Raw genomic sequence first — 18,666 nt, forward strand, 5'->3', positions numbered from 1 at the left:
ATTTACTGAATGCAAATAGTAATATCTATTCCATAAGGTCATTGACAGGATTAAATGAGATGAGATGAGACAAGATGACATATCACGCAGTAAAATTTTAAAATATTAAATCTTTCCTTTATTAAAAATAGTTCCCAGAGATGCATAACAAATACACTAGTTCCCAACAAACTTTAGAGAACATTATTAACCAATTTTTTTGAGTATAGAATGGGAAACAATGATTAGTTATGTTCTCTTTTATTTTGTTTTGTTTTGATAAGTTTATTAAATTGATGAAAAAAATGCTGTAGACTTTTTTTTTTGAAATTAGCAAGGTATTTTTCATAACATATATAGTACACATGGGAATAAAAATAGGTTAAGAGGAATTTTTGCTTGTTGAACAAATACACCTAAGGAGTATTTAATAAAGGATTATGTACACACACAGAGGTTGCTAGCTTTTACTTGTACTTTTCATTGTATTATTGATTGGATTTGAGTGATAATATACATGATTTGCTTTTCACATAATTGGGCACTGTATCAGTCATGGTTCTCCAGAGGAACAGAACCAAAAGGATACCTATCTGTCAAGAGATCTCTTCGTATCTCTATCAGAGAGAGAGGGAGTGAGGATGAGAGAGAGAGAGAGATTTTATTTTAAGGAATTGGCTTATATAATTGTGGAGCTGAGCAAGTTTGAAATATGTGGGGAGGGCCAGAAAGCTAGAAACTTGGTAGGAGTTGACACTTGAGTCTTCAGGCAGAATTTCTTCTTCTCCAGGGTATTTCAGTTTTGCTAGTAACTCATTGGATGAAGCCCACTCACATTATGGAGGGTAATCTTCTTTACTTATAGTCAATTGTTAACCACATCTTCAAAATACCTTCATAGAAACACCTAGATAGTATTTAATTAAATAACTGGCTAATATAGCTTAGCTAAATTGAAACATAAATTTACCCATCACAGATACCAAAAATATGGAAGAAATAGTCAATATATTATATTACATAATGTGGATTTTTTTTAAATCCTGAAAGCTTGAAATATTAAACCCAAACTAAAACAATGTACCAGATTATATACTATGAATTTCATAAACACTGGGGAGACATGATTTGATGAACATTCATAGGGAAAATATTTCAATAGTAATTACTATAAACTCAATGTTTTTCAACAGTGGGATGTGATTTGCCAAGAATCCTAATTCATTCTCCCTCCCTCTCTCCTTCCTTCCTTCCTTCCTTCCTTCCTTCCTTCCTTCCTTCCTTCCTTCCTTCCTTCCTTCCTTCCTTCCTTCCTTCCCTTTGTCCTTCCTTTTTTTCTGTTCTTTTTTCCTTCCACAGAGATGTACTGAGCACTTACTACTGGCAAACACTGTCCTAGGCAAGACAGAATATAGCAGTTACTATAGGCAGAAATCCTGCATTCATGAAGCTTACAATCTATTTGTGCAGGTAGACAATAAATAAGAAAACAAATAAAAAACATGCCATAGCTTTGGCACAGAAAAGCACTAGGAAGAAAAATCAGTGTAAGTGGAAGCTTTTCGTGGTTCAAGTGGTCAGTGAAAACCTTTATGGGGCTATGACATTTGAGCAAACTTCAAACTTCAATGAAGGCAGTAAGCCAGGCAAGCTCTGCTGAAGAGTATCTTATGCAGGGGGTATGGTAACTCTAAAGGCTCTGAGATAGTAGGATTCTTGGTATATTCAGGAAACAGCAAGACATTCAGTGCAACAGGACTGTAGCAGAGGGGTGGAGGTGTGTGGTAGGGGCTGAGGCTTATGAGTGAGGCAGGGGCCATGTCAGGTAGGGCCTTCTAGATCATGGGAAGAGGTTTGTACTTTATTAAGTGTAATGAGAAGATTTTAAAAAGGGATGTGAGGTGATGTGATTTACATTTTTAAAAGGTCATTCTGGCTAATGTGTGTAGAATAGACAAGAGGAGTAAAAGTGGAGGCAGGAAAGACTGCTAGAAGATGCTATTATAGAAGTCTACATCGTGGATGATGGTGGCTTAGACTGGGGTGATAGCAATTAAAACTGAAATGCAATCAAATACAGGATATATTTTGAAGGCAAAGCTGACAGGATGCACTGATGAATTAAATAGGAGATGTGGGAGAGAAAGAGGAATCGATGATGTTATCTAGGTTTTTGGCTACCAGAGAGCTGATGATACCATTAGGTACATGGGGATACTAGGGGAGGAGCTGTTATGTGCAGTAAGTCCAAGAATTCTGTTTTAGACATGAGATATTAAAAAGGAGATGCCAAGGAACAGTTTGAGCTAAGAGAAGATGCTGGAGTTAGAGGTATTAACTTGGGAGTCATCTGCATATATGTTATTTAAAGTCATGGATCTAAATTAAGTTAATTAGGAAAAGCAGTAGATAGTGAAGAAAGCCAAAGGTTCTCCTAACATTTAGAACTCCAGAAGATGTCTTGGAGAACTTATTAGTTATCTTAAGTATTTTAAGGACTCTGTGTTCAATAGAAATTTAGAAACAGGAATTAGGACCAATGAGAGAAAGTCACCAGGAGCACATTTCTGTTCCATAAAGGGGACCACTTTCTAACACTTACAGCTAATGCAGAATCTTTTTATTTTTAATTCTCAACTGAGGATATGCTTTTATTGATTTTTAGAGAGAAAAAGGAGAGAGAGAGGAAGAAACATCTATTGGTTGCCTCCCATACATGTCCCAACCAGGGATTGAACCTGCAACCTAGGTATGTGTCCTGGCCCAGAATCAAACCCGTAATATTTTGGTGCACAGAACAATGCCCTGACCAAATGAGCAACCAGGCCAAGGTTAATGTAGAATCTGATGAACATCGATTCACTGAAAATGTTCACATTTTCACCAAATCATAGCCTTTCTGAAAAGGCCTTTTGCATTGGGTAGGACTTATACTACATGACCTCCAATGTCCTTTTCAAGATTAGGACTTAATGCTCATCCTTAGATTTTTGTTTTTATGACAGTCTTCTTTATTCAAAAATCTTCAGCAGGTACCTATGTGCCTCAAGATAAAGTCCAAATGCCTCTGGTGAGGTCTTAAAACTTGCATAACTTTGCACTTGATCTTCTTTATCTTTCTTTCTGCTTACAAAGTCTCTGCTCTAGTAAGGCTGGCCTCTTCCTTCTCTACCACAGAAAAATGTTCATCGTGTATTCTCACCTTTTCTTATCTCCTTGCCCAGATATCCAGTCTTATTAAAGGAATTAATAGAGGAAGTTAATAGAAGCTCAGAATAATTTGAACTGCCATTTCCAAAGGTTTCATAATCCAACACGTTACCAATTAAGTACTGGATTTTACATTGTAGTGTATTATTTCCATTTCAAGCCTGCATACTTCATCCTCTCGACAGCACTATATTCATTGCAATAGATACAATCTGTCGAGCTCCTACTTTGTTTCATTACCTCGTTACCTCAGATCCCGGTAAAAACCTCCAGTGATTATGTATATGACAGCAGGCCCTTTGCCTCTGTTGGCTTCCTTCCCCTCCCTGTCTCCCTTCCCCTCTCTGCAATGGAGCTTCTTGGGATCACCACCAATTTACAATCCAGTTCACGTCTGGGGCTCTGCTTCTGGGGGCACCCGACCTAGGCCAATAGGTATTGCTGTCCATACAGTTAACAGATGTGACAGCTGAGACTCAGGGAGGTTAAGTAACTTTAGCTGTGTTACAGATCCAGAAGTGGCAGAGGAGGGATTTAAAAAATCTACCTGTTCCAGCATCCCAGGGTTGGGGCTGGTTTATTGTCTGCATTCCTATACAGCGACACTCTGTGTGCACTCACAAAGACTCTGTCAAGTCACTATAAAGTCTTGACAAAAAGATTTCAATTCAGTTTAGTCTTTCTTTCCCTAACACAACCTTAGTGTTAAACGCTGCATTTATTTATGTGGCTAGTTGTTTGAATGTCTTCCTCACTCTAAATCGTATGCTCCATGAGAGCAAAACAAAGACCAAGCATATTTGGTTCACCATTGTTTCCCTGGCACTTAAACATTTGTAAGTGGAAGCAGAGAAGTGGTGGAAGCCACAAGTAAGCAGGAGTCATGAGGGAGGAAGGTACAGAAAGAGGGGTGGTTGGAACAGTCAGAATCAACAGAAGCAGTGACTGTGTTGAGCAAAGAAACTGAACAAAGTAGTGACAGAGTACTTGAGTCATGGAAATGGTGCCACAGCTAAAGGAGATAATAATGCAGTTCCCATTCTTCAGACATAACCACAAGCACGCCTGCTAGTTCCCTAGAGCTCCTTCTGGATCCTGAACAGTAAGCTAGTACAGTTCCCTATGAGACTAGACATTTTATTCTGGGACAGTCTTCTTGTCCTGTATTACTTCCCCAGGAATCCTTATTATAAACCTTCAGCACTTGAGGTAAATTGACCACACTTTTGGAACTCAAAAGCTTACAGATCCGTCATTTAACAATAATGTTGTCATACTTTTTCAGTTGTAAAAGAGACAATGGACAGAAAAGCACCTTGACAACTTTAAAATTTTCTATAAATTCAAGGCAATATTTTTGGACTACTTTTAATAAAATGTTTTATCAAATTATTTCTTCAAAAACACTGTTGTAATATTCGTGACAGTTTTTCTTGAATATATCCCATTTGGTTGTCAATAAGGTATTTTCTATTATATTATCTAGTTCAAATACATGTTTAAAAAAATGACAGGAAATATCTTTGGAATCAAACAATAAGTAGATACTATTAGAAAATCACTCCCTCTGGCCAGCACTGCTCCTGTGATAACATGCATTACTGGGAAATGATGAGTTCTCAGCCCAGCCCCACCATGATCACACCGAATGAACGTCTTAGCCATTTGTACTAAATAGTCTTAGTAGGTCAAAGAGTAGGATACATTAAATATAAAATGGCTCAAGTTATAGCAACATTGCAAAGTACCTATATTTAACAGAAATAAGTTACTGTCAGTGCCAGGCCCACACCCCCTTGACATACATCTGCTGTGTGTGTGCAATCGCCTCCTACTGCAAACACCAGTGACTTTCTGCCTGAGGGCTTTCTCTAGCCAGGGGAGATGCTTGCACACAAGGCAGTCCGGAGGTGTTGGCAAGGAGATGCTTTCAGGAGCACCCCTCCAACAATGACAAATAGGAGCTTATAAATAAAAACCACAGTGTCTTTGTCCCTCAGGTGTGACAACTCTCAGGTGGCTTCTGTGCTATTTCCCAAGGCTCCCCAGTGGGACTGAACCCAACTGCTCTTACCAATAACCTGCTCATTAACACATCCTGTATTAGCTTCCTTCCCTTCCCCATTGTCCTACTGAAATTTCCTGGGATCACCTCCCCAAAAAACAACTTAACACTCAAGTCCTAGCTTCAGAGTCTGCTTCTCTGGAAACTCAGACTAAGATGCCTGGTCTGCAAACCAATGCCAACTTTTTAATAAATCCATGGAAAAAAGAAAAAGAAGGCTATAACATACAATGCACATTTCATGAAGTTAAATTTATGTAATTCAAAAGATTTTTTAAAATCTGGAATTATTTCCTTCCCCTCTCCCTTTTTTTCTCCCTCCCTTCCTTCCTCTCACCTTCCATGTCCCCCTTTTTTCTTTCTGCCTTGCAATGTCCTTTTCTTTTATAAAATAGTGGTAAGAAATGGTAGCTAATAACAAGAAAATACCCCTCACTTCACAAAATTTAAAGTTGACAAATTTATAACAATTTAAGTCTCTCCGTTTTTGTTGAGGCTTTAGTAGTCTGAAAAATCCAGATATTTGAAAATCACTACCTTACTACAGGTCATATTTCATTGCTATTTTAACAATTTGATAAATAATGAAGAGACAGTTAAAAAAGTTGTGTTAATAGGTGAAAAGTTCTTTAAAGGAACATGTGAATTGAGAAATAACTGTAGTTAGAAATATCTTAGGTAGTTTTAGTTTAGTAAAGTTCTATAACTCATAGTTTCTTCTGATGCACTTAAAACTTTCACCTTCTTTTATCTATAATTTTCTCAACTCAAGACTCCATTTAACCCTTTCACTGAACAGATATTTTAAAGACTATTAAAGAGGCTCGTGAATTCAATGTGCTGATTTTAGAAGCAAAATAAAGACAAAAATTAAAAAAAAAACCTTAAAAATACATTTTTCTACCCTTCTTTCAAGTGAAGGGATATTTGGATCCAACTGCTCTAAGTGTCTTTAACCATGTATGAGTTTAGATGTTCCAAGAGGGCTGCTGATTAGTTTCTTTGAAGTTCATTTTTCAGCCTCAGAGATCGTGCTACTCTTTAATTTCTCCACGGTGTTTATATTTTTCAGGAATCTTATTCAGTTGTTATGCCACACACTGTAATCTCTGCAGAACTATTTACTTTTCCATCAAAATAATATCCTTTAACCTGTACCTCCTCAATGTTATTTTCTCAAAACATCTCTCTAATAAGGAAATGTGTGGTCTTGAGGACTTTAAGGTGAGGTCAACAAATGCAGTGAGGATATTAGGGGCTAGGAATACAGGCTTTCTTTAAAATTTTTGGGCCAGTGAAACCTTTTGACGCTATTTGGGTAAGCTTAGAAGCCTGTGTGTATGGCTAAGTATGTACTAGGGCCTCAAACACAATTTGCAATCCTTCACACACAGCTGGAAGCTCTCTTTCATTTCTTGCTCAATCTTCCCCTCAGAAGTTACTCACATATTTGCTTGAAGCACCTTGAGTTTCTCTAAAAGTGTATTACTGACTCAGAACTACCTTTCACATACTGAGGTATCAAAATATTTCAGAATATTCGGGTTGCCCATAAAATCAGAATGAGCCAAATTCATTTTTTTGAAGATTAAACGTTCAGGTTCTTTTCACCCACAAGTCTTTGTCCAGCATTTTTGATCATTTATTCATTAAATACTGTGTTTAATTCAATATCTAGAGTAACTTTCCTTAAACCACAGATATCAAAGATTGTTTTACTAAAGGTAAAAGCTATTTTGAATTTTCCTCTCTTTTCTTTGTATATTGTTCTGTTTTTCAGTACTTCCCTGTTTAATATTATCTGTGAATTTAATTAACAGACTGTTTACTTCCCCTTGTTAACTGATGTTACATAATACCACACCTAACACCAATTCCTGCAGAATCTCTGTAAGGCTTTTTCTCCACACAGCTATTTCATAGTGGTTGTTTGTTGTTGTTGTTGCTGATTTTTATTGTTCTTCAGTTTTTGACTCATGAAACTTCAAGGAGTATATCTATGTCAGGAGATTCAAAGGAGAAAAAAGGAAAACACAGAAGTAGAAATTGAGGGAGAAATTAGCAGGAAAAAAGAGAACATGAGACTATAAATGAGACAAGGGCAGAAGATCAAGGTGAGCAGAAAGAGAGAAAAGGCAACAGACAAAAATGAAGAGGGTAGAAACATTTAACCCTTTTGGAAAAAATAAAAAGTCACCGACGTGCTCGCTTTGGCAGCACATATACTAAAATTGGAAGGATACAGAGATTAGCATGGCCCCTGCGCAAGGATGACACACAAATTCATGAAGCATTTCATATTTAAAAAACAAACAAACTGAAGATAGACAACTGATTTGAGATTAAGGAAGTAGACAAGAAAGAGTGAAGATCAAAGCCTAGATCTGTCCAATAAAAGGAATAATTTGAAAATACCTCATCAAAAATAGGTGGTAATCTTTTTAGATGAAAAAGGCAGCACAACTCTAAGGTTTAATATAAGGTAAGATGAATATTAGATTGATTTACAAATAGATTTTTGGTAGTTCTTTCCTATTAGTTGAGCCATTGGTGTCCAAAGATGTGAGCTGATCTATTCCAGCATTGGTTAAAGGGATGGAGAGCTGTTCAAAGCAGTTGGCAAGGATGGCAAGGATGCCAAGCACTGGGCTAGGCAGTAAGGATAGACCATAGGTTGCATTTGCAGTATAGTATTGTAGTAGTATAGTAAGTATTGTAGACACATACACTAGAAAACAATATAACTCAGTATGTAATTGGTGTTGGATGGCATTAAATAGTGGCCTGTAATTGCCAAAGAATTTTCAAAAAAGGGGAAGGAGGTAATTGTGCAAAGTAGAGTAGTGAGCCTGATCTGGAATCTCGGGCAGCATACAGATGGAGTGCGAGCAGACAGAGAAGAGAGATCAGTGATAACCGTGAGCTGGTGATAACCTGCCAGTCCAGCCTCCTACAGCCAAAGGCTGATGGTGGTAACTGAGGTGGGAGTGTTGGAGGACTAGGATGCTAACTCACAGGAGGTTTTCATACACAAGCTACATGTAAATTTGTTGGCAGTGGGTGAAATAAGTACTTTGATGGTCTCTTCTAACTCTGAGGATTTAAGTTTAAAAAAAGTGAGAAAAAGTGTTTTCAGGTAGGCCAGTGTAAGACTCCATTGTTCTCTTTAGTATGGAATTACTTCATTTCACACATTCTCACTTCCTAACCTCCTTTCCAAAACAGCACGGAGCTTAGTAACCCACGACCTCCATCTCCTACCCACCTTCCTAATGAAAGACACTGAGTTAGCTTTCTTACTCATTTTTCTTTCTTTCAGAGCCATTTTTAGGTATTCCATACCTCCTCCCTGATTAGCATGCTCTAGGACAGTAGGACAGTGGTTCTTTTTTTTTTTTTTTTTTTTTTAATTTATCTTTATTGATTTCAGAGAGAGGAAGGGAGAGGGAGAGAGAGAAACATCAATGATGAGAGAGAGACATTGTTCAGCTGCCTCCTGCACGCCCACCACCCACCCCTACCCCCGACTGGGCATTGAGCTGAAAACCCCAGCATGTGCCCTGATTGGGAATAGAGATCGCCTGGATCATAGGTCGATGCTCAACTGCTGAGCTGCGCGGGTGGGCAGTATAGTGGTTCTTAATGTGTAAACTTGAAGGCTCATTAAAACATAGGTTGCTATAGTTTCTGAATCAGAGGGTCTGGGATGGGGCCATAAAATCTGCATTTCTAGCAAGGTCCTAAGTTAATGCTTGTGACTAGTCTATCTTCATTCTCCCAAGTGGTACACATGGCAAAAGAGGTGAGCACAATGAAGGCATCCTCAGGATTACCGTTTAATCCGGTTCGTCCCTGATTTGGTAAATAGGCTTATGCACACTTCTAAAGTAAAATAAAATGTCTCGCATGCACCTTGCCACCTCTTTTAGTGCTCTTTTGCTTTTCCCCTGGGCCTCTATTACAGCCCCTTCCTATCCCCAATATGTTCCTGTGTTGGTTTAATCATCCTTAGCAGAGAAAATATTGATCAACATTCATGGTATTTAATGTGGGATTCCTCCTGGGAGAATTTAAAAGATAAGACAATATATGAATCCAATAGGGCAAATTACCTATCCTGTAATTTCAAACAAAGGGAACGATTCCTCCACCCATATGAATGCATATAATAGTTTATATATATTCCAGTATAAAAGCCAAAACAAAATCCATCTCTTTGTATGTATTAAGGGTGAGATTTCAATTTATTGATAATTTTTGAACCTACACGTAACTGGCACGGTAGGACCTTCTTCGGCATTTGCCGTGTTGAAGGTGCCCGGTGTACCACGTGTGCATTGTGGAGCACGCCCCGCTCTCTTTTGCACATACAGGAGGACAAAAGTGCATTGCTGGGTGTCCTAGGTGGCACCCCTCCTCTCCTGCCGCCTCAGTACCTACCGGCCCGCGGTGGCCAGGGGCGCGCCCGCGGGCCAGCGAGCGAGCCGGGCAGGGCGGCGGAGGAAACGTGTTAGCTGCAGAAGCCTGACTTCACAGCCATTATTTCTATCAACGTTCTTAGCCTTCCCACCCGGCACCCCTCTATCCGTTTCGTTTTCTTGTCTTGAGTTTCAGAACCTAGTATTTCCTTTCACTGTAGTTTGTAATAGTCACACAGTGACTTATATTATGTTACCCTATTGAAAACATTAACAGCACCGCCTGCACCTTGGAAGCAGTCTGCAAGCGCTCCCACCCCCGGCCTTGGCCGCTAGGGTCCTGCGCCGCCGGGAGAGGGGGTTTTTCCGACGGGTCAGGAAGCGGGGAGCTGACGGGCTCCGCGGCACTTCCTTCCCTGTTCCCCTTTCCTTCCTCTCCAGCCCTACTCCCGCTGCTCTCTCCGGCTTCCCGGGCGCCCGGCGGCAGCGCGCCCAGGTGCCCAGCCCTCCCCTACCTTCGCCCCACCGGCCCATCAAACAAAGCCCAGCGCGCCGGGCGCGCGCCGCGGGCCGCACCGAGGGAAGGGCGGCCGCGCCGCCGCGCGCTCCACCCGGACCCGGACAGGCGCGCGCCCGCGCCCGCGCGTCCCCGCCGCTTCCTTCGCTCCCGACTCTTCCTTTTCCTCCCTCCAGGCCCAACCCCCACCTCGGCGCCGGGAGCGCGCCTGCGCGGCAGCGCCCTCTCCCTCCTTCCCCGCCCTTCCTTCCCTCCGCTCCTCCTCCGGTGCCCAGCCTTCCTTTCTCTCTCTTCCATTTCACTGAGGGCTCCGGGTTGGGAGCAGTTCAGGCGGCTCCCCGCTACCCCGCCCCCCTCCCTCCTTCCTCCCCACCCCTCCCGTCGCCAGCCCGGTGGAGGATGCAGCGGCTGCAGGGGCCCCGGGCCCAGCAGCGGCACCGGCGGTGGCTGCGGTGGGGGTGGCCGGAACTCGGGTGGTAAAGGAGCGGCGGCGGCGGCGGCGGTGGCGGCGGCTGCAGGAGCGGCAGCCGCCCCGGCCGCTTCCCCTGCGCTTGCCTTTCCTCTTTAGTGCAGCCGGGAAGTTTCTGGCTCCTGTGCATGTGTGCGCGTGAGTGTGGGTGGGTAAGGTGAAGGTTTGGGCGGCCTCGGTGCGGGCGCTGTTGGGCTTTTTTGCCCACTTCGCTTCCCGTAACCCGGGGAGCCTGGGCTGTGGCCCGAGGAGGGGGCGCGGCGGCGGGCTCTCTCCTTTTGTTGTTGTTTCCGCCGCCTGGGGAACTGAAGGGGGGACGCGCCTGGGTGGGGCGGCTCGGAGCCCGGGCCTGGAGGCCCGCGGGGCTCCCGGGCGGACCGGGCGAGGCCGAGCCGAGCGGGCTTCAACATGATGGCGGCCGAGGCCGGCAATGAGGAGGGCGGCCCGGTGACCGCCGGGGCGGCGGGAGGCGGCGCGGCCGCGGGCTCGGGTCCCTATCCCGCGGCGTGTCGGGTGAAGATACCCGCGGCCCTGCCCGTGGCAGCCGCCCCCTATCCGGGGCCGTCGGAGGGCAGAGTGGCCGGGACTCTGGATGGCGGGGCCGCTTCGGGGTCAGGATTCCTAGGAGCCGGGTGTGTGGCGGGGGCGCTGGGGGGAGCCGGACTGTCAGGGGGAGGGGCTGCTGCCGGCGTGGCCGGTGCAGCCGCCGCCGGACCTGGCGGGGAGATGGCTCTCGCCAGAGGGACCGCTTCGCTGCCTGCTGAGACCTTCGGGGCAGGCGGCGGGTTCCCTCCCCTGCCGCCGCCTCCCCAGCTGCCCGCGTTGGGTGCGGGCCTGGGCACAGTGGACGAAGGTGACTCTCTGGATGGACCAGAATACGAGGAAGAAGAGGTGGCCATCCCGCTGACCGCTCCTCCGACTAACCAGTAAGTGAAGACCGCTGTTCGGGGCTGGGGAAGCTGGCTCCGGGAAAGCCGCGGGCGAACGGACGCGCTCTGTCAGCTCCCATTTGTTCTGAAAAGTTTTGAAGCTTCAGGTACCATGCGTAGGGATTTAATTTGGTCACTTATCTTCCCTACAGGCATACTCCCTGGCGTCTTTGTATGTTTATTGCTCCTCTGGGAAGATGTAAAGTTTTTAAGATGGGAAGCATGGGAAAATGTGTATCAGGTGAGAACCGGATATGGTTCTGCCCCTTCCCGATTGAGTGGCGTCCCGGGATTCAGCTGAGCTTGCAGCTACCAAGGCAGCTGTAGTCTGTAACGTAGCATTAACCTGTGTGTGTTCCCTTTTGAAACTAGATGATTAGTGAAAAGCTTTGAAATGAGCATTTGAGTGAGTATTGTACTAAAGTTACTTGAAACATGCCTTGGTTGGAATGCGATGTTTTTGTTGCGCTGCAAATCCTAACTTCAGCCTGTTGAAAGCATAGCGATGCAAAAAAGTCTTTGGATCACTTACGAAAACGTGGGTCAGCGAGAAAGGGAAGGCGTTTTATGAATTACAGGTGTGATTAAGGGCCCATAATCCAAGAGTGTCTGTAACTTGTGCCTTAGAGTTTATTAATACTAGTGCGATGTTTTTATAGTTGAAACTTTGTAAGTACAATATTGAAATAAAATTAAGAGCGTGCTTCCCTTCAACACTTTTTGTTGGTGGCCATTGCACTATTCTGTTTCTAAAGTTATTTTGACAGTCTGCTGCAGAATATATAGGACAAGGGACTTTTCTCTATAGAGTTGGTACCTCCCTCTTGTACCCTTCATAAGTGAACTTAGGTATGCATTTGTATATAAAGGTGGACCTTGATGAGAGGGAAATGTTGATGGGAAGTGGTATGGTAGGCAAAACTTGTTTTATAGATCTCTCATATCTGTCCTAATTGACCTTTAGAATTTGACATCCTTGGTGAGTATCAGAGGGAAAAAGATTTGGTCCATATGTTAACACTTGAAAGTATTATTATTTTTGGGGGGGAGGGTTATATTTCTCTAGAGGATTTAGAAAGGCATTAAATGAATTAGGAAAATATTTTGTAATACTAATCTATTTTTGATTTTGGCTACATCTTTTGGTACTTAGGTGGAAAAGTAAAATTCATCTTATATCAGCCATGGTATAGGGGTGTTGTATTCCTTTTATATTTCCTTTTTTTAAAATCTAATTTTATTCCAACTTATATCATGTCTAGTATTGCAGACTTTTATGAAGGTGTTCAGAGAGATAAAAATTCTAATTTTACACACTGTTACACATCTTCAAGCCTTTTTGCAAAAAAATCAGTTAAGTTTAAAGTGCCCACTACATGCTCAGCACTATGGTTATAATAAACAAAGTACAACTTTTCATACTGAAAGAATATAGCCTTGTGCCAGTTCATAACTAAATTGAATTAGGCATATTTAGTATATTGTAGTTTTAAATTTTTAAAAAATAGAATTTATTTTGTAGAGCAGTTTTAGGTTGATAGCAAAATTAGGCAGAAAATATAGAGCCTTCCCATTAAATTTTTAATAATAAACATGAATGACTACATAGGAAAAATTGTGTTTGTGAGAAGTCCATTGTGTGAGATTTTCATTATTATATGTATTTGAGAATAAAAATATTTGTGTGACTATGTATATGAGATGTTTTATTTCTAAAAAGTGTCCTCCATTTCTAGTATGTTTTTTAAATTTGCCACTGAGAAGTACAAATTTCCCTCTTTTCTTTATCTTAGATATCAACCCAGAGTCACTGGAGGCAATACAGTGTAGTGGTTAAGCGTGAAAATTCTGAAGTTAGACAAGATTTGGGTTGGAATCCTGACTCTACCACTTACTAGCTGTGTGATCTTGGAAAGGTCAGTTTCCCCATCTATAAAATGGGGATAATAATGGTACCTTCCTCATATGGTCGTTTTCAAGGTTTTATGAGAACCCTGAACATATTCAGTACAATACATGGCACATACTAAGTGTTTAACAAATAAATGGTCTCCCAAAATAACAATAACATAATTTTATTATCATTAAATTGCCTATTATTCTATTGGTATAGGGAATCCCTTACTAATAGCTATTTTAGAGAATGTTTGAACTCCAAAGGCCTGTCTACAATGATTAATTATATTAAACATTTTATTTTAAGTTCATGAAGTTAAGAAGGTTAAGAGATGAAATTCATGTTTTCTATTCATTCCTATTTTTAAATGAAAGGAAAATGCCTAATGACTTGGTTAAATAATTCCAAATCTTTCATAAAAGTATTAAATGTTTTTAGACTAAATTAATATTTGATTACTAGTGATTGGTTGTCCTAGTTATTGATAACATGATTCAGATCACATTAGGAGGTTCGGGTCACGGGATTGAGTCCACAATGGTTTGTTAGCCTAGGGTACCCTGGTCACAGAGTTCAACCTTGTATCCAGCTAGTTTGGTGCTGTTGGTCACAAGAGTCAAGTGACAATATGTAGATTGACAAGTACAAATATAATAATGCCATTAGTATTTTGTATCTTGGTTTTTTGTGTGCATGGTGAATCATTGGTCTCCAGTTTCTTAGTTTGGTTAAGGCCAGAAAAGTTTGTATAATTTTAACTATTTATTTGAATATTTTCCTTTCTGCAAGTTTTGAGGGGGAAAATTTAAAAGAAAAAGCTTCTTCCTATATATTTTTATGCTACGGAAGGTTCTATATTTAAAACTGCCAACAAATTTCTGTTTCAAGAGAGAAAAAGGTTAAAGGAGTTTGCCACTGGTACTCCTTGTAGTTTTATGGAGCTGTTTCTCATGGTTCTTGTTATTTTTTTCTGTCTTCCCTAGAGGTGAGGGGTGATGTAAAGGAGTATTGTTCTCTTAGTCCACCTTGAATTTTATATATATACATACGTGTATGTGTGTGTGTATGTATGTATGCGTGTGTGTGTGTACATATATAAAATTTAACTATGAGCCTGCAGTTGCAGAAGGCCCTTGGGCTGAATCCAACTCACAGATATGTATGGCTTGCGCTTAGTGTATTTGGAACATATAGTAATTAGTTGTTAACCGTTTAAAAACTGGAAGACTTCACATTTAAGAAGGCTCAGTTTCCAGCACTGCTTGAAAAATCACAGGTTGCTGTTTCTGCTTGAGGGTAGATTGCTAGAGCTGAGTGGAGGTTGTCCCTTTGAGGTAGGTTCTGAGTTCTCCATTTTGCTATAGTCTCCACCAGGCCTGCTTTGCCTTTGATATTATTTATTTGCCTGGCATCTGGCTTAGATCTTTCCCTGAACCTAATAAGCAGGCTTCTCAGGCCTGAAACTTGAAGGAAAAAGAAATAAGGAATTCAAGTAATACCTTTTTCCCCCTTAAAAATCATCTTACTGTCTCTACAAAAATAAAATCATTCTTAATAAGTCAAATAATTGTTAAAGTTAATGTTAGGACATGTAGTGTTCATTAACTTCATCACTGATTGCATTATAATGATGGGTGAGTTATTATTTTGTAATAAAAATGAGGGTGAGAATTGCAGACTTATTATGAACAGAGTGGTTGCTCACCAGGACCCATATTTTTAGTAGAGCAGTGTAGTAGGTGCTTAATTTAAGGGATTACAACAGTGAGTAAGATGCTCCCTTTCTCAATGAGTCCCTCTTCTGAGAGAGTTTAAATCCAGTAGGAAGTTAAATAAACCAATTATTATGATTCAGGCTAGATTGAGAAAATATCATGAGTGAAGTATGAGCAATGGGTCATGGGGTTTAAAAGAATAAGAAATTGATATAAATAGGATCAGTAAAGTCTGAGGAAAAGTAGCAGGTATGTTTTCCTTGCTGCTTAATTTATTCGGTGAACATGAGGTTATTGGTTCTTATGTCCTTTGCCTAAGGATTTTATCAGGTAAAAAAAGAATTATGAGTTAAACGAGTATAAACTTTTGACCTTAGTGAAGAGTCTGTCCTACCGAACTCTTAATTATTTACCTGTGGTCTGGAGGGAGGGTGAAGGAGGTTCCTGTTGTTATTAAGAATACAGAGCACAGCCAAAGGCTAGAATTGGCCTGGATCATTGAAAACCAGACAAACATTATTGATAGACAAAAAAGAAAAAGAACAGCAGTAAGTTAGGAAGAAGAAAGGGTAAACTAAGAGGGGAGGGTGAAAGAGAGAGGAGGGGAGAAAGTGGCAAGGGAGAAAGGGGGACATAATGGGGAATGAAGGCGGGGGGTGGAGAGTGTATGTTATGCCTAACTATCCACCAGCTGTTCCAGCCTGAGGCACTGGACTTACGAGTTAAGCTACCATGGATGTTCCATGTGTCTTCTGTTGGCTATATGTCTCCCCACTCCCTTTTTTCTGCCTCCCCTCTCTCCATCCCTATAGTCTCTCTACTTTATTAGCCTTAGCTTCTCAACAGCATGGCAGCTGGGTTCCACAAGGGAGCATTCCAAGAGGACAAGACTTGCTGTGTCAACACTTATCAAGCCTCTGCATTCTTCATGTGTGCTAATGTTCCATTGGCCAATGCTAATCACATGACCCAGTCCAGATTTAGTATGGGATGTTGTTTATTGCTCATTGTTTGAATATGCAAGGGCATTAATACTGGGAGGTGAGTTTTCTTGGGGACACCAAAATCATAGCCTACTTCATGTTTTCATTTACATGTAATATCAGATAATACTAGAATGCTAGTGGTAAGAGAGGAGTTGGGAAAAAGGACAAGTACTTAGAAGTTCTTTTCTTAGGCTCAGCATGATTGTCTTTTATTAAATGATTCAAATATCTCCACAATAGATTTTGCTTCTTATCACCATTATCTTATTTTAAACCAAAATTATTAAGTATGGATGTTGGTTATGGCTCATTGTTTGAATATGCAGGTGCATGAAAGGTTGGTGTGTTATCTTGAAATTATTTTCAATATATTTCATTTGTGGGCTAAGTTAAAAATAGTTGTCAGATACACTTTACTTCTCCACATGTCTAATCGCATCTCAACAGGATTTGGGGTATGATTTTAGGTGTTTCAGTGATTATGTGATTTTTGTTAGTAAAACAATGAACATTATGTAAAACAATATACACTCTAGTTGGAAGATGAGGCATTAATGATAGAGAAATAAGATGATAAAATCAATCTACAGACACATTGTATAGATATGTTTCTCAAATTAGAGGATAGTTGTGGAAGAGTTGAAAGAATAAAAGTATATGAAAGAATTTTATTGAAATTTCATACCATAATCCTTTTTTACTGAAAAGTTATAGAAAGTTTGATTAGTTTTTGTAGCATTGGTGTTTGATATAATCATAATCATATTATAATCATAAGAGTGATATGCACAATTACATAGTATTTTAGTGATAGAAGGAAACTAACTGCCTAGGTACAGAAGCAGACTCAGGTAGAGTGGCTTGCTTAATTAAAATCACATAGCTAGGTAGTGGTAGAACTGGGACAGAATCCAGTGTCCATGATTTTTCAGATATGTTTAGATTTGAATAATATTTATAATTAATTTTGGGGGGGAGGGGATGGAAAAGGCAGAGGCCCAATACTGACTTATTATTTACCATATGCTAGGTATTTTACATAGATTATCTCATTTAATTCTCACAGCTATGTAGTGCAAATAGATATTCACATTTTTATTGTTGAAAACACAAGTGATAGAACTGGAATTCTAATGCAAAAACTGTTCTTTTCCCTTTGCCTTGCCCCCTTTCAGTACATGTAACACACATATATATTTGCACCCATACAAAACCTAATATACTTCAGGGCTGGCCAGTTGCTAGGTGTTATGGATGGAAATGTCCCCCGCCCCCCTCCCCCCAATTCATATGTTGAAGCCCTAGCCCTTCAGTGTGGCTATATATGGAGACAGGGCCTTTAGGGAGGTAATTAAGGTTAAATGAGGCCTTGTGGGTGGCTCTGTAACCCTAGGACTCTTGTTCCCATAAGAAGAGGAAGAAACACTAGGAGTGCGTGTGCACAGAGAGAAGGCCATGTGAGTTCACAGTGAGAAGGTGGTCATCTGCAAGCCAAGGAGAGAGGCCTCGCTAGAAACCAACTCACCTGGCATCTTAATCTTGAATTCAGCCTCCAGAGCTGTGCGAAAATAATCTCTGTTAAGACATCCACTCTGTGGTATTTTGTTATGGTAGCCCAAGCTGACTGATACATTGGGTAACTTTGCATCTTTAAAATTGGCTTTGGCCGGCCAACATGGTTCAGTGGTTGAGCGTTGACCTATGATCCGGGAGATGACTGTTGGATTCTGGTCAGGGCACATGCCCGGATTTCAGGCTCGATCCCCAGTAGGGGGCATGCAGGAGGCAGCCAATTGATGACTCATCATTGATGTTTCTCTCTCTCTCTCCCTCTCCGTTTCTCTCTGAAGTCAGTAAGGATATATTTTAACAAGAAATAAAATTGGCTTCAGATGACTTTGGAGTAGATTGAATGCACTTCTACTGCTTGAGAAATAGGGTCCTTTTTTGGCTTATCTCATTTAGCATAGTGTCTTCAAAGTTCATCTATGTTATAGCATTTGTTGGAATTTTTAAGGCTGAAGACTTTTCTAGGCTTATTCCACATTTTGTTTATTCATTTATCCATCAATGGGCATTTGGTTTGCTTCCACCTTTTGGCTATTGTGAATAATGCTGCTTGAACAGGTGTACAAATGTATGTTCAAGTTGCTGCTTTCCTTCTTGGCACTATATCTAGAAATGTAATTGCTGGATCTTATATGGTTCTGTGTTTAAGTTTTCAAGTAATTGCATACCATCTTTGATAGTGGCTACACCATTTTTCAGTCCCACTAGCATTGCCTGAGGGTTCCAATTGTTCTACATAGTGGTGATCACTTTATTCTCTCTGTCTGTCTGTCTCTCTCTCACTCACCTTAATAATAGCTGTCCTGATGGATGTGGAATGTTACTTCATTGTGGTTTTACTGATGAATAGTGATGTTGAGCATCTTTTCATGTACTTATTTGCCATTTGGGTATCTTCTTTGGAGAAATGTT

General features: G+C 41.0%; 1 protein-coding gene and 1 non-coding gene across 2 annotated transcripts in view; both read left to right on the top strand.

The window, feature by feature from the left end:
* Positions 1-7,455: 7,455 nt before the first annotated feature.
* On the top strand, positions 7,456-7,559 carry LOC148093489 (U6 spliceosomal RNA). Its single transcript, XR_015714323.1, has one exon. It is a non-coding gene; the product is annotated as a U6 spliceosomal RNA (small nuclear RNA).
* A 3,507-nt stretch (positions 7,560-11,066) lies between these two features.
* Positions 11,067-18,666, top strand: part of RASA1 (RAS p21 protein activator 1) — a 90,928-nt gene continuing 83,328 nt past the window's right edge. The window contains exon 1 of the mRNA XM_016210381.2: positions 11,067-11,584. Within this exon, the coding sequence (XP_016065867.2) occupies positions 11,067-11,584 (518 nt within the window). The remainder of the gene's footprint in view (positions 11,585-18,666) is intronic.

The sequence above is a fragment of the Miniopterus natalensis genome, chromosome 3, assembly GCF_054644295.1.
Source record: "Miniopterus natalensis isolate mMinNat1 chromosome 3, mMinNat1.hap1, whole genome shotgun sequence".
Classification (NCBI taxonomy): domain Eukaryota; kingdom Metazoa; phylum Chordata; class Mammalia; order Chiroptera; family Miniopteridae; genus Miniopterus; species Miniopterus natalensis.